This window comes from Taudactylus pleione, unplaced genomic scaffold (assembly GCF_031769625.1).
Source record: "Taudactylus pleione unplaced genomic scaffold, aTauple2 ptg000114l, whole genome shotgun sequence".
Taxonomy (NCBI): Eukaryota; Metazoa; Chordata; class Amphibia; order Anura; family Myobatrachidae; genus Taudactylus; species Taudactylus pleione.
The window spans coordinates 1,027,007-1,041,895 of NW_028284516.1; the positions used below are offsets into that span (position 1 = coordinate 1,027,007).

The 14,889-nt window shown below is 42.9% G+C and overlaps 2 protein-coding genes across 5 annotated transcripts in view; both read left to right on the top strand.

Moving 5' to 3' along the window:
* The window catches only part of RAD54B (RAD54 homolog B), a 98,147-nt gene that overhangs the window by 24,757 nt on the left and 58,501 nt on the right, over positions 1–14,889 (top strand). The gene's annotated exons all lie outside the window — the stretch shown is intronic.
* On the top strand, positions 3,973–14,692 carry FSBP (fibrinogen silencer binding protein). Its single transcript, XM_088471370.1, has 2 exons — positions 3,973–4,410; positions 13,485–14,692. The coding sequence occupies exons 1-2, from the start codon at positions 4,037–4,039 to the stop codon at positions 13,996–13,998; spliced, it is 888 nt and encodes a 295-aa protein (XP_088327496.1). The 5' UTR covers positions 3,973–4,036; the 3' UTR covers positions 13,999–14,692.

Genomic DNA, 14,889 nt, shown 5'->3' on the forward strand with positions numbered 1-14,889 from the left:
CAAGGAAGTCAGGCAGCAATGACAGAAGTGTCACGCAGTCTGACATGGGCAGAGGGTCACCTCCCGGCCATCTCTGCAGTGTTCCTTCCGGGAGTTCTCAATTGGGAAGCAGACTTCCTCAGCCGTCACGACGTGCTTCCCGAGGAATGGTCGCTTCTCCTAGAGGTGTTTCAACTCCTAGTGCACAGATAGGGCCTCTTAGAGGTGGACCTTATGGCATCCTGACACAATCACAAACTGCTAGTGTACGGATCCAGAACATGAGATGCCGAGGCAACCTTTTGTAGACGCACCAGTGAAGTGGACCTTCCAGTTTGCATACCTATTCCCTCCAGTCCCCCTTCTTCCTTGAGTTCTTCGGAAGTTCAAACAAGACTGAGGCACTGTCCTGCTGGTGACTCCAGCTTGGCTCAGACGTCACTGGTACTCATATCTTGGGAGTCTCTCCATCGACACTCCGTTCCTGCTGTCTCAACGTCCGGACCTGTTCTCTCAAGGTCCTTGCCTCTATCCGGACCTGGGTCGTCTGTCTTTGACGGCGTGGCTCTTGAGACATCTCTACTGAGGTCAAAAGGATTTTCTAGCTCTTTAGTCAGCACTATGCTCAGAGCGCGTAAGCCAGCCTCTGCTCGGATCTACCACAGAGTGTGGCATACATATTTCCAATGACGTCGTACCAGAAGCTGTGATCCTCAAGTGTTTAGGATTTCCAGAGTTCTGGCTTTCCTTCAAGCTGGATTGGACCTTGGACTTCGTCTTGCTTCACTGAAGGTGCATGTCTCTGCTCTATCCATTTGGTCTCAGCGTAGTCTTGCTCCTCTACCGGATGTCCATACCTTCCTCCAAGGTGTCCTCCGGATTCAACCTCCCTTTGTCTCTCCAGTGGCTCCGTGGGATTTGTCAGTAGTTCTTCGTGCCCTCCAGGGTCCTCCATTTGAACCCCTGGATTTGGTAGAACTCAAGTGGTTCACAGCGAAGACTCTTTTTCTTCTGGCTATTGCATCTGCCAGGAGGGTGTCAGAATTGGGGGCACTCTCCTGTTATCCCCCCTTTCTGATATTTCACCAGGACAGGGCTGTGCTTCACTCTCGCCCAGAGTTTCGTCCTAAGGTCATTTCTCATTTCCATATAAATCAGGAAATTATAGTACCAGCCTTTGTCACCACACCTCTCGGCTGGTGAGACTCATTGGATGTGCTCCGTGCTCTCAGGATTTCTGTGGACCGTACCAGTTCCCTTCGGAAATCGGACTCTATGGATTTCACAAAAAGGGATGGCCAGCCAATAAACATTGGCCAGATGGCTTCGTATGACTATCTCGGAGGCTTACACACAGACAGGCCTGCCTGTGCCGGCTTCTGTTACTGCTCATTCTACTCGGTTTGTGGGCCCCTCGTGGGCAGCTCGCCGTGGTGCCTCGGCTTTCAGCTTTGTAAGGCGGCCACGTGGTCTTCCATTCAGACCTTACTAAGGTTCTATGCATTTGATACCTTAGCCTCTCAGGATGCTTCCTTTGAGCGCCAGATTCTGCTCTCAGCGCAGGAGCATCCCCACCATTAAAAGGACTGCTTTTGGGACATCCCCAACGTCTCCTTGTGGAGCTTATGGACCCTGAAGAAGAAAATGAGTTATGGCAAGAACTTACCTTTATTAACTCTTTCTTCGAAGTCCACAGGGCACTTGCCCTGAAACACCTGGCTTCATATGGGCTATATTTCTGGTCACCGGTTTCCCGTCTCCTTCTCTGTGAGTGTGATTCTTGTGTGTACCAGTCTTCCTTCTCTCTTATCCTCCTCCAGCCATTGGCTACTTACCAACAGAGGTGCCTCTGGCTCGGGGGCAGGGTATGGGGAGGATGGACCAGTGTATCCTGGGAGCAAAAGCTTTAACTGCGTGATGCCCGGGATCCAGATCCAACCTACACCCCATGGTCTCCCTGTAGACCCTATGGACTTTGAAGAAAGAGAGTTAACAAAGTTAAGTTCTTACCATAACACTCATTTTTGCAGAGGTGAGTTGGAGCAAAAAAGTCTATGTTGCTATCCACAAACCAGGATATCCCACATAAGTAGGTGTCTTCTCTACCCCTTGAATCTAAAGACACAATTATCAGGCTTGTAGTAGATTGGAGGATGTTACCATCTTACCCGTTATATGCATCAGCTTTTGGTTTAGGCACTGCAAGGTTCTCTATGCAACAAGAGTCGGTATTCACAAACTGAAAATTGCATGTCTTTTTATGTGTGATTTATTTAATAGTAGGGCTAGGCATGTGTGTGTGCTTTGGATTTTTACTGTGCATTTTTCTGTAATGAAAGGACTTGAAAACACATAGAGGGCAAATTAATTAGCAGCAATTGTCACAAAGTGTCGGAGAAATGGACGGAAAGCCAGCACCTGGCGTTCTCCAGCATCTCGCATTTTCAGGGAATTGTGTGTTGTTGGGGTGATGTACGCTGCTGAGCATTGCCGAGACATTTAGGGAGGCCAATCCTGGCATTAGGATCGGCGGGATCCCGGGATTTGAATCAGGATTAGTAAATGCAGGTTTTTTTTTTTTTTTTTTGCTCTGTGTTTTTTTTTTTTTTTTTTAATTTCTTTTATGCCTGTAGCACTCACTCAGACGCTTCCCCAACTGTGCGCAGCATGACGTCAGAGGTCATGCTTCGCAGCCCCACGCCGGCCTGCTCCTTCAGCCACTCGCCCCCCCGCCTGCCCCATTGAATCCCAGGTTTGAAAAAACTACCTGGGATTGGCCTCCCTAGAGACTTTAGTTGCCCCATAGAATGCTACTTAAAAAATGCAAAGAAAATAAGTAAATTTAGAGAAAATATAAATAAATAAAAACACAATTATTGACTTGTGTTTTCTGTATGTCACAAACCGCATTAAAACTGAGTTTATACATTTTTTTTTTTTTTTGGTTGTCTGTTGTGAAATAAGCATAAATATTGTATTTTTGGCCATTTCTGAGACGTTACTGTTGCAGATATTGTTTTCCCAGATGTTTGCAGCATTTATCTTGCCCTTGTAATACTACAATAATAATTAGGCGTTGTTCAGGCTCAATTTACCCGAGGCAGGGCCAGATTAATTAGCCACCTCTTCTAGTGCACAAGCACTAATCCCAAATTTGTTGACCTCTCCAGCACAGCAGGGGTTAAACTCAGCTGCTCTCAGGCAGTGGCTGAGCTGGGCACTACAAACTCACAATAACCACACTTTAATATAAGGCTCTCCTGTATTTGTTAGCGCCACAGCTGGCTGCGTTCTTTGTAAGGGCATGGTGCAGAGAACGAGCTGGAGAAATGTCCCCGCCGCCATAATCCTCCAGGCTCAGCAGAATGTGACATGCAGGCGAGGCTCAGCTTGGCTGTGGAGTTTGAGCCTTGGGTGTAACCTAACAAGCTAGGGGAAGCACAGCTCCTGATTGACAGCAGGACCAGCATTATGCAAATGCCGCAAGTCTGAACAGAGGCTGATTGGGGCTCCAGCAGGGGCTCTCCTACGAACGTCACACTTTTTACCTTTCAATATTGCTGTTTTTTTTCCTATGTCTCCAACCTTACACATACCTGGATCTTTTAGTTGGGAGTTAATAAATGCTGACAGATAAGTGTTAGCTTCTTATAAACACCAAACAATGTCCACGTAGGATTCGTGTGTTTAAAAAGCACTGCTGATCTTTGTGCCCAGATTTTAGATATTCAGTGAGTGTTTTTTTTTTCCCCCCTCCCAAAACGTTACAATGTGGTTTTTTTTCTGTGCCATTGATCCTGCCGGTATCTTTCAGCATTCTTCAAGAGCTATTATGTAGGTCAGGCCTGTCTTAAACAGATTTCCTGAACCTGTGGCAGATTAAGCTGAAGGAATTTTAATAAACCCTCCCCAGTAGGCGTAGGCCTAAGCGAGACTAACCTAGTTAAGCCTGATTTTTTTTTTTTTTTTTGTGTGTGTGTGTCTGTGGGGGAAAGAGCTGTGCAGAGCTCAAGGCTGAATTGTGGCTTCAGGAACTGTTTGCTAAGGAGGCCTGAAAATGGTGGGGAAGGCTCGCTCATCTAATTTCACAGTGTTTGAAAAGCTCGATCTGCTGAAGCTGGTGAAACCGTACATAGGTGTGTTAGAGGAGCACACCAACAAACACTCTGTAATCATTGAGAAAAACAACTGCTGGGAGATCATAGCGGAAAAGTACAACACTATGGGGGCAGGACGGCCTCCGCGCACCGCGCAAGGGCTACGCACTCTGTACAAGCGCTTGAAGGAGTACGGCAAGCAGGAGCTGCTCCAGTGCAAGACCGAACAGGCCGACTATGAGAGCAAAGTGTCGGAGGCCACTAAGAAACTTGTCGAGATTATTCCTCAGTTTGGCAACGTGTGTTTTGGAAGAGAACTCAATGGATTGTCCAGGTAAGCCTGATGCCTTATTGATCTGTATGGCTTTGCATGCTCTGGTTGAATGTATATAGTGTTATAGCACAACAGTGTGCTAGATGCTGGGCAGTTTTACCTCAAGCAATAAACCATTTCTATGCTGTAGGTGCAAACCTAACATAAAAGTTACTGCAGACATGCTAGCTATAGAGTTTGCACTCTAATGTAATACTAGGAGGCGAGACTAACAGAAATCTGTTTTAACATGTTATGTAGCTAATACCTTTATGACCTTACATACTGGCTTTGTGAAATCTCAGATTACAGTCTGTTAACTGTTCCGCTGCCCACAGATAAACCCCATATGCTGTTAAGTAAGGTTTCCTGTAAATGTTTTGTTAATTGCTAGTATATATATACGCTTTGGGTGGCTTATTTTCAAGCTCTGGGGAGAGTTCTGTTGAGTATATAGGGCGTTACGCTGACAATAAATTATACCATTATAGCTTGCTTTATTATAGCCATGAAACAAATCACATATCACTCCCTCATAGTTTTGTTGTAATTTATATGCTGTGCTTTCTTTCTCTAGCAGTACAAAAGTGCAGATTATCATGTGTTACTGTACACGGTGTTGCATTTTGTATTATATGTTTGCCCCATGTTTCTTACTGGCATATTTTAGTCTGTTACTGAGCATGAACCAGCTTATAATATCTACTTTAAATCACCATTTCATTTATTTAGTATATTAAGTAGGTTGCTGGTTATATTTTTAGCAGATTTTTATTGCTACCACTCTGCCAAACACAGAAAATTGTATGGTTTATAATGTGTGTGTTCACCTTTTGAATTTTGTAGTCAGACCAGCAAGAGAGCATCTTGGATTTCCTCTGTAAAACAGGCCAGGCTTAAACCACTTAGGTGAGCAGAAGAGGTTAAAATCAGATGTAGGTTTAGAACAGCCTCATTCAGCAAAATGAAAGCAGGGGTTAGTGCAGCAAGACTGCAGAGTATTATGCTCCCACATGCCAGTCCAAACCTGAAATTCCAGTCCTAGTATACAAAGCTGGCTGAGCCTGCCGAACCCTGCTCTCCTGGGCTGGTTTCTATTCAAAGCTGTGCTACAGGATGGTCCTTGTGTTCTCCTAGCATTAATCCTAAGTGACGTCTTTCGATCTGTTCTGTACATTTCAATACAAGATACATGGCTTATATCCACGGTTCTCGAACTTTGTGTGTAGCCCTATTGGGCTATACACATGCCATGCTACTCATTTTCTCGTGACACATCAATGTTATAATATTGTACCATTGGAATCATCAATTTCTTGAAACATTAATATGACGCTCTGAAATTTGCAGTCTTACAATTGCTTAATATATATATATATATATATATATATATATATATATATATATATAGTCCAATATGGCCCGGCACTCGCTGATCCTCCATATAACGATAAGACCTGGGTGCTCGCTTGAGGCAGTAGTATACACAGGTACACAGTGTAAGTCACAAATTGTGTCCAAACACTCAGCGTCACTCCAGGATTTTCACAAATAGCAGCTTTAATATGGTTTCAACGTTTCAAGGCCCCCTGGCCCCGTCGTCAGGAAAACAGTACACAAACAGACACAAACATACACTTACCTATATACCCCACCGAGTGCACAGAAAGATTGAAGCAGCCGCTGACCCGCGATCACGTGACCGGAGGGCGCGAGTCGCCTTCAATGTGACGTCACTCGTCTCACCTCCGGAGGTTGCCAAGACAACCTAACACGCTACTGCAGTTGTTGGCTGAAAGGAAGAAACATAGTAGGAGAAAACACTTAGTGAAAAATACTGTGCTTAAGAATAATGTCCGCATTAACAGAGAGAATACAGTTATTTGTTGTGATATGTATAAGGAACACTAACTACCAAAAGGCTATCAATACTGAAAAACTATGCAAAACAAGAAGTCATAAAAGTTAGAGAAAAGAGTTCCAGGCATATATATATATATTCAGCAATAATTCAATTTATTCATTTAATTTAACCCTTTATCAATTTGGGAGAAGCGATTGGTCAGCGATGTATACCGTTAAATCAGACCCTTTAAACAATAGAGATTCCCCATCCAGAAAGATGTTTTGTGGGCCTTACTATTTACAAGTGCCCTCTTATAAGCATTGTGAGTCACTCCAAAGGTGAGAAGTGTGTGGCTCTATAGGTTTTGGGGAACGACTGTACAAGTTCCTGCGTGTTAGGATTTGTAGTTCCACAGCAGCTAGCGTGCCACGGGCTGCCCAGGCTAATGGCAGTATGATTGTTTAATTCAGCACTACGTTGTTTCTATTATGTGATACACCCCCTCCCCTCCACACACACTTGCAGTAGCCTATTTTAAATAACAATAACCTGGTTTTTATTTTGTGTGTGTTTGTTTGAAACCTCATTGTGCTTTGTAAATAGCACTTAGCATAGGCCTTTTTTTCTTTGTGTAGATAAGGAGTTGAGAGGAGATAATAGTTCCCTGTCTGTGTTTGAAGCCCAGTCTTGCACCAAGGTGGTAAAGCCCCCCAAGATACTCCATAGCAGATGGATGAATAATCTGTTTCTATTTTTTGGGGTAGGGAGGGACCACAAAAAGAGAGCAAATTAGTAACGTTTGGCTTACCAATGACTCGGCTAATTTATTAAGTGGCTCGTATATCTCTTAAAAAAACATGAGGAAAATAATACAATATTATCATGAATTCAATCATTATTGCCTTTAATTAAACAAAAGTATTTGGAAAATAATGTTCATGACCAACACACATTAAATACAGTTAAACTAACCATTTAAAGTATTACTTTTATAATAAGAACTGATTCTTGTTTATGTAAGAAAGTTGGGACAATATTCTAAAGGTGGGTACACACTAAACGATGTGTATACCCAGCGATATCGGCAGCGGCGGGACCCAGTGGGGGTGCCTGCATTGGTAAGTGCATGCACACTTGCCAATGGCAACAATGTATGACTGCAGGGGGGGCCTAGGGCCATGCTGCATTCGGCAGCATGGCATCGCTAACGATATCCCCAGATTGTGCTGCAAATACAGATGACTAGGGATATTGTTAACGACCCACGGGAGAACACATCTTTAACGATCTAGTGCGTACACACTAGACGATTAAACAGAATTGTCGTAACTATGTGTCATTATCGGCAATATCGTTTAAAAATTGTCTAGTGTGTTTGCACCTTAAGGTTCAGGAATATTGTTACTAAAATAACATTTACAATGATCTTTTGATTCTTAAAGATCATTTTATTTTCATTTATTTTTGTACTATTGATGTAAAACAACATTAAGATCAGGCATATGTGGCTTTGACGGACAAAAAGTAGCATTTCTTGATCATCTCATCTGGGGGACACTGCGACTGTTGGTTTAGAGGGGGGGCTAAGGAGCAGGCACTAAATAGTTAACTATTGGAGCTGATACTATGCCCAGCCGGTGTCTGTACCCCTGACCACAGAACGCTTCTGGCCCCAGAAGAGGGTCAGAAGGCACCCGCGGATGCTTTAGAACACTGTTTTTTAGTTAGGCTAAGGCCATTTAAAAATGGCTGTAACTGCTGCTCCGCAACCCGTGTCTAGTGGTCTTCCAGTTTGGCCGCTACAGCCTATTTAGTTAGTGCTGGGCAGCCAGAACCGCGTTGACCCTCCTGTAAGTATAGGCTTCGGGTGTGACCGTGGAGAGTGCATATTTATGCTAGCTCCTGATTTTCCAAATTTACTTAAGGTGCTATTTTACTATTGCAGGTGCCATCTTCCTAGCACTCCCAGGGCTGAGGCTATAGTTGTCTCCTGAGCTCTGACGTCAGACGCCACTCACCCCGGCGACACAGCCTGTAAAACGAAGTGCTTGGGAGTGGACTAGTTATTCTAGCCTGTGATTTATTTGGTTTTTTGTTTATTTATGTATTCTTTCTAATAAACTAGTGAATCTATCTTAAGGGGGATATACACTAGGCGACTTTAGCAAGCGATTGCACGATAACGTCGTTATCGTGCAATCGCTTGCAAATGGCGCATGCATCCGGCATGTTTTGGTCGGAAGCAACCAGCGATGCGCGTGCACACTAGTCGCTTCCGACATCTTATCATCGCCCGTACATGCTGGTCAACCTGACGATCCCGTCAGGTTCAGCATGTGCGGGGATGATGGATGTGCCTGGACTGAACGAGTGAACGTTCAGGCTTGGCACATCACTAATATACAAACGAGAGCACGATTGCAATGTCGTAATCGTGCTCTCATTTGTAGATCTAGTAGTGGATACCTGCCTTTAGTTGTATATCCCTATAGTTAGTTTAGTTAGGGTATTTTTTCTCTTACAATTAAGGGGCTGTTCCAGTAATTTAATTGTAATTGGGCAGTAGTTCCCCATTTACCACAGTCTGTCTTTGGTTTGGTTTGGTTTGTCTGTTTTCTTAAAAAAACAAAATAAATAAAAAAACAATACATGAATGTCTAGAAAGGGAGATAGAGATCCCAAACCCAAGTGAGGCTAGCACAGTTGGTGCATTATGCCTGCTCAAAATGCTCTTCCAAGCTCCTTAGAGGTAGCAGGGAGCTGGATCCTCTTTGTGTGGCTTGTGAGACTGAGGCACTCAGTCATCGCATGCTTGAGAATTGTCAGCCTGAGGAGCTGTTACCGGCCTGGGCAAATTTTATGGCTCAGACCATTGCGAAGCTGGCTAATGAGGTACTTGACGCCCGCAACCAGTCAGAAGTGAGCGTTTCCATTCCCATTGGTCCACAGCTGGCTCTTCCTCCACAGTCTACACCCCCGGCGATAGCCAGAGCCTCGGTAGTTCTCGGTTTGGCACAGCAGATGTATAAACTTTCCAAGGTATGTTCTTTGTTCCCAAAAATGCCAAGCTCCTCTTGGGCTACATTTTGCAAGAGAGGGGGATTCTGAGTGTTTCTCTGAGGAGAAAGTGGAGGTCAAGATTAAGTGATCATTCTAGTTGGGAGGACAGTTCTCCCGACAGCTTGGGGGTCAGCGATCTCATACTGGCTATCCGCCAAACCTTGGACTCTGGTTATGACATATGCCAGTCTTTTGGACTGGCACCCCAGCCAAAGGACATTGCTTCAGGCTCGTAACCAGTCGACGGCTGCCATTTACCACCAGGTGAAAAACTTGCATTGGGTGATGTGAGCGCTGGGGTATTTCTGCTTCTGAGTTTTGCTTGATGTTCCTCCTTTCCTTTTTTACAGCTTGGATTGTCTCTGGGTCTTTTCCTCATTATGGGCTCAGGTTTCTGCCTTATCAGTTCTGTTTCAGGATCGTATGGCTACATGCAAGGGGTGCTACATGTACAGCCAACCATATATCCTGCCTGTTCAAATGTGATATCTTAATTTGGTCTTGGCGGATCTCCAACAGGCTCCTTTCGAGCCTCTGGAGTCGATGGATTTGCGTTGACTTACTTGGCAAGTAGATTTTCTTCTGGCCATTGGCTTTGCTTTTCTGGTCTCGGAGTTGGCAGCATTATCGGCCAGCTCTCCTCTCCTGATTTTCCACTCTGACCGCACGGTACTTCATACTCTGCCTTCCTTTCAACCTAAGGTGGTTACTCGATTCCATTTGAAGCAGGAGATTATTTTATCGGCCTTTTATCTTTCGGATCCTGGTAGCCCCCTCTGCCTCTTGGATGTTGTCTGGACATTGTTGATTTATGTTGACAGGACTGCGGCAACTTGGAAGTCGGTCTGTCTCTTGTTCCTGTATGATGCTCACCGTTGTGGCTGTCCTATAGCCAAGTAATCCGTGGTTCCCTGGATTACTTCTACTATCAAACAGACTTGTGTTTCTTTGGATGAGCCGGTGCCTGACCATATCTGGGCACATTCTACTTGGGCCATGAGTGTTTCTTGGGCGGCGTGACAGAGCAGCTGTACAAGGTGGTATTTTTGCCCTCTGTGCTCACCTTCACAAAATTTTATTGTTTCCACACGTTTGTGGCCAAAAATGCAAGTTTTGTTGCAAGCTTTTGCGCATGACTCGGCCTATGCGTGACCCCCCTCTTATGATTTTCTTTGGGAAGTCCCACAGTCGCAGTATCACCCAGATGAGATGAGGATTTTTGTTGTACTGACCGTAATATCAATTCCTCTGAGTCCATCTGGGAAGCACTTTAGAAGTAGATGGGAGGAAATATAGTATAAAATAGGTGGAAAAGTGCTGCACACACAGACAAAGATCAATATATGTTATAGTGAAAAATTAAATATGCACTTAAAAAGATGTCAAAAATAGCTCTGGTAGAGACAAATCATTAGATCCATTTGTCTATATAACACATGTAGCATAATAAACCTTTTATAAGGATCTAGGTGCTATGCTAAATGACATCATCATCTATGGTAAATAAAATGAAAACTGTAATATACAATAGTGTGATCACTTGTAAGGCTAATGGAATATGGCCATATGTTTAAAGGAAATAAAGTAAGCTTTTGAGAAAGCCGCTGATCACGGTGAAACGCGTTAAGGATTAGCTGTCTGGACCACCATTTTCGCATACCTGCACCCCCGGAGTTATCACCTGCTACCCTGTGGAGATCACGCATACCAAATGTGAATTTATCATCAAGCCGCTGCACTGAGCCTGCCAAACACACGGCCATATTCCATTAGCCTTACAAGTGATCACACTATTGTATATTACAGTTTTCATTTTATTTACCATAGATGATGATGTCGTTTAGCATAGCACCTAGATCCTTATAAAAGGTTTATTATGCTACATGTGTTATATAGACAAATGGATCTAATGATTTCTCTATCAGAGCTATTTTTGACATCTTTTTAAGTGTATATTAAACTTTTCACTATAACGTATATATTGATCTTTGTCTGTGTGCGCAGCACTTTTCCACCTATTTTATACTATATTTCTTGCTGTTGGGGAGAGTGGCAATATTCCCAGGCGCTGAGCAGCAGCCCACACAGGTTTTTCTTTTACTTGATTAGTGCTTTCTTGGTGCCTGGTATTTCAATCCTTTGTTTGTAGATGGGAGGAAAACCTGCAAACTAACAACGGTCAGAAGTCAATGACTTCATGTAACAATGCTTTAATGTTGAGGGCAGGTACAAAAAATGTTAATGGCATGTAGCAGGTATAGCTCCAATGCTTTGGGTAAGGATATAGTGATCGTGGGGATACAACCATTGATGGAGGTAAACTCCTGATTACCTAGCATGAACTCCTTATTAGGCACATTTACCATGACCCCAGGTTAAATTTACAATATCAGTAATTCAAAGCAGCGTGAAAGCGAACTGGGAATTCCCTGTATTTGTATTTGGAAATTAATTACATGTGGTGTCATGTGGGTGTAAAGTTCTAGATTCTAATGGTGTAAAGTCCTAGATTCTAATCACGTAGTTTAGAAAAGGGGCTGCAGGTTGTAATTACACGGGCTTTATAGATGCATAGAAAAAAATGATTTACACACAGAAAACTATTAAGTATTATTGGTTGTCAAGGGAACACAATCTTTCATTTCTTGTTTCTGGAGAATATTTTCTAGACACAAAATTACTATGGAGAAAGTAAAAATATATTCCTTTCCATACAGGTAGATCCTTGATGCTTTATTACAGCTTTACTGAAATATTATATATAATCTAAATCTCTGCACATTTTAAATATGCCCCTTACACAGTGCAAAATGATGTTTTTGTTTTTTAACTCCTTTCTGTTTTTTTTTTTGCTTTGCTCCCATCTCAGATTCAGCTCCTATGTTCACACATTTAAATTGGAAATAAACTGACTGAAAACAATATAATTTTAAATTCTATGTGTTTTGGATAAAAAAATATATACTGGTGTGCCCTTATACATCTACTCTCAATACCCCAAGCGGCTCGAGATGCCTGGCACGAGTTAGTCACAAAGCAATGGGACAAGGATGCAGCAGGAGACTGTTGATTATTTTGATACAGGACACCTGTATACCTGTGTCTGTATATGAAGCACAACGGAACTCTGCTTGTATAGATTGATAAGCACCACTTGTATATCTGTGTGCGACTGAGACTCTCAAAGTAATCAGCCGTCTCCTGGTGCGCCCTAGTCACACCGCATTGCAATTAAAACGTACTTCCGGGAGAAAGTTGCCAAAAAGATGCCCAGCGCTAGCAGAGTCGCACGGGACCTGGCAGGCAGAAAGATGCTGTTTGGCGTAACTTATTATTATCATCCTTTATTTATATGGCGCCACAAGTGTTCCGCAGCGCCTTAAAATGTACATAAACAAATAATTTGACAAGTGACTTACAGTACAATATAGGACAAGGACATGGATAATATATATTGCTACATTAGTGACCATAACACCTAGATATGCAACAGAGCATAATCAACCAAGTGTTAGGTGCCCTGGTGGGGGGTAAGAAGTAGATGAAAGTAAAGTAAGGAGAAGCACAAGAGGGTAGAGGCCCTGCTCGTAAGAGCTTACATTCTAAAGGGGAGGGGCAGACAAACAGGTGTGACACAGATGGGGTAAACAGGGAGGAAGGAGCATGTTGCAGCAAGTTAGGATGAGAGCTGGAAGGCTTTGATGAAGTAATGGGTCTTGAGAGCCCGTTTGAAGGATTGTAAAGAGGTGGAGAGTCTGATAGGGTGAGGGTGAGAGTTCCAAAGGTCAGGAGCAGCACGGGCTTCAGCAAAGATGTATGAGGACACATCTGCACACATCAACAGCGCACCAAATGGAAGCTGACATTTCACTAAACAGACACTGATCCCCCCCCACCGATACATAACACACAGAAATGATGTGTACACCTGAGTGCTAACACTTACAATATTCTCATGTGTTTCTTAAGTGCTGACTCAATTGAAAGTGGTGTGCTGTGATGATGTGCGGCAGTACTCATCACTCGGGATTACAGTAGGGCAATGTCACTTATTTTCCTGCTCACCCCTAACGGGTGCGAGGTTGCAGAGGTGCTATACTGCTGTCACATGCCACATGTTAGACGTTTACTTTTTATGTAATATGTTTACAGTGTATATAAATCTATTTTTATGTTCTTGTTGTTTCAGTGAAACAATAAATTCAAATACAGAAGCAGTGATTTGTTCCCCATCAGGACAGTTACCAGATCAGCATGCCTCCGTCACCGTGCAGCTAGAGCTAGAAGAAGACGTGAAACCCCCTCCATCTCTGCTCATACCTCCCCAGCCTGAGGCTGCTCTGGAGGAAGCTGAGGATCAGGAGTTTGAACACGTCCTAGAGAGATCATTATCTCCTTCTCTCTCCTCTGTGGATATGAGATTATCCCTGTCTCCGCCAGTCCCTAGGATAGAGGAATGTTTCCGCCACACTGGCCAGAGGTCAGCCTGCGCCTGCAACCCAGAGACCTTGCAATTGGTGAAGAAAGAACATCAGATCATTTTAAGCAATCAAAAGCAATATGGACTTTACATTAAGGAGAAAAGGGAGGGGTTGAAAAGGAGACAGCATCTGGAAGAAGAGTTGCTGAAAGCTAAGATTAAAGTAGAGAAATTAAAGGCAATGAAACTAAGGCGGGACCTACCGGAATACAGCAATCTGTAGATTTTATTTATTTTCTTTTTAAAGTATTCAAAAAAAAAACATTAAAACATTGTTGGTGTAAGCAACCTGTCGTTTTCCTGCTGGTATTGAGCGACAAGTCCAAGCAAGGCCCGACTTTGATAGGGCATGCTGGATTACACAATTTAACACCGGTGTTGCCAGGAAAAGTGGAAATGTTACCCATAGCAACCAATCAGATTATAGCTATCATTTTCTAAAATGTAGTAGATAAATGACTGTTAGACTGATTGGTTACTATGGGAAATACATTAACTTCTACCTTTTTTGTAAAAGTACCCCATGTATTCACTGACTGGAGTTCTGGATAGGCTCTGAGTCTCGCAAGTGCACTGATTGTATAAGTACAGTCTCTCATTTGTGAGATTATATGGAACTTGTATATATGTCACTTGGCACATGTTATATGAAAGCGGTATGTCTTGGAAACAATGAAACTAAAGAAAATTATTAATTCTGCTTAAAGTTCTATCAGATCACCGCAGGGTTGTAACTGTGGTTCAGTAAAGAATTTACATGTTGAGTTCCCACATTTACGGGCTTGTAGGAGAACAACCTAATTCTCTTTAATATTATTTCTATTATATAGAGATTTTTTTTTTTTCTTTTTTAATACTGCAGTGGAAGGATGTTTACAGATTTAAAATGTGATTTTTCTAAATAGTTCTTGGCTTGTGTGCACTATTTACGATGAATAAAAATCTATGAACTATGCAAACATGTATCAGAGTGGTCTTTCTGCAGCAACATACAGTAGAAATAAATACAGGATTTCTGCGCTGTTCACAATATCCGTTGTGCATTGTCAAATATTTTTTTTTCCAATTATATTTTATATAGCAGTAACATTGTTCAGTGCTGTTCAGAGACTGT

Excerpts from the sequence above, each read along its gene's own strand:
- FSBP (XM_088471370.1), top strand. The coding sequence starts at position 4,037 with ATGGTGGGGAAGGCTCGCTCATCTAATTTCACAGTGTTTGAAAAGCTC. Across the intron at positions 4,411-13,484 it reads GAACTCAATGGATTGTCCAG|TGAAACAATAAATTCAAATA; the intron begins GTAAGCCTGATG and ends TTGTTGTTTCAG.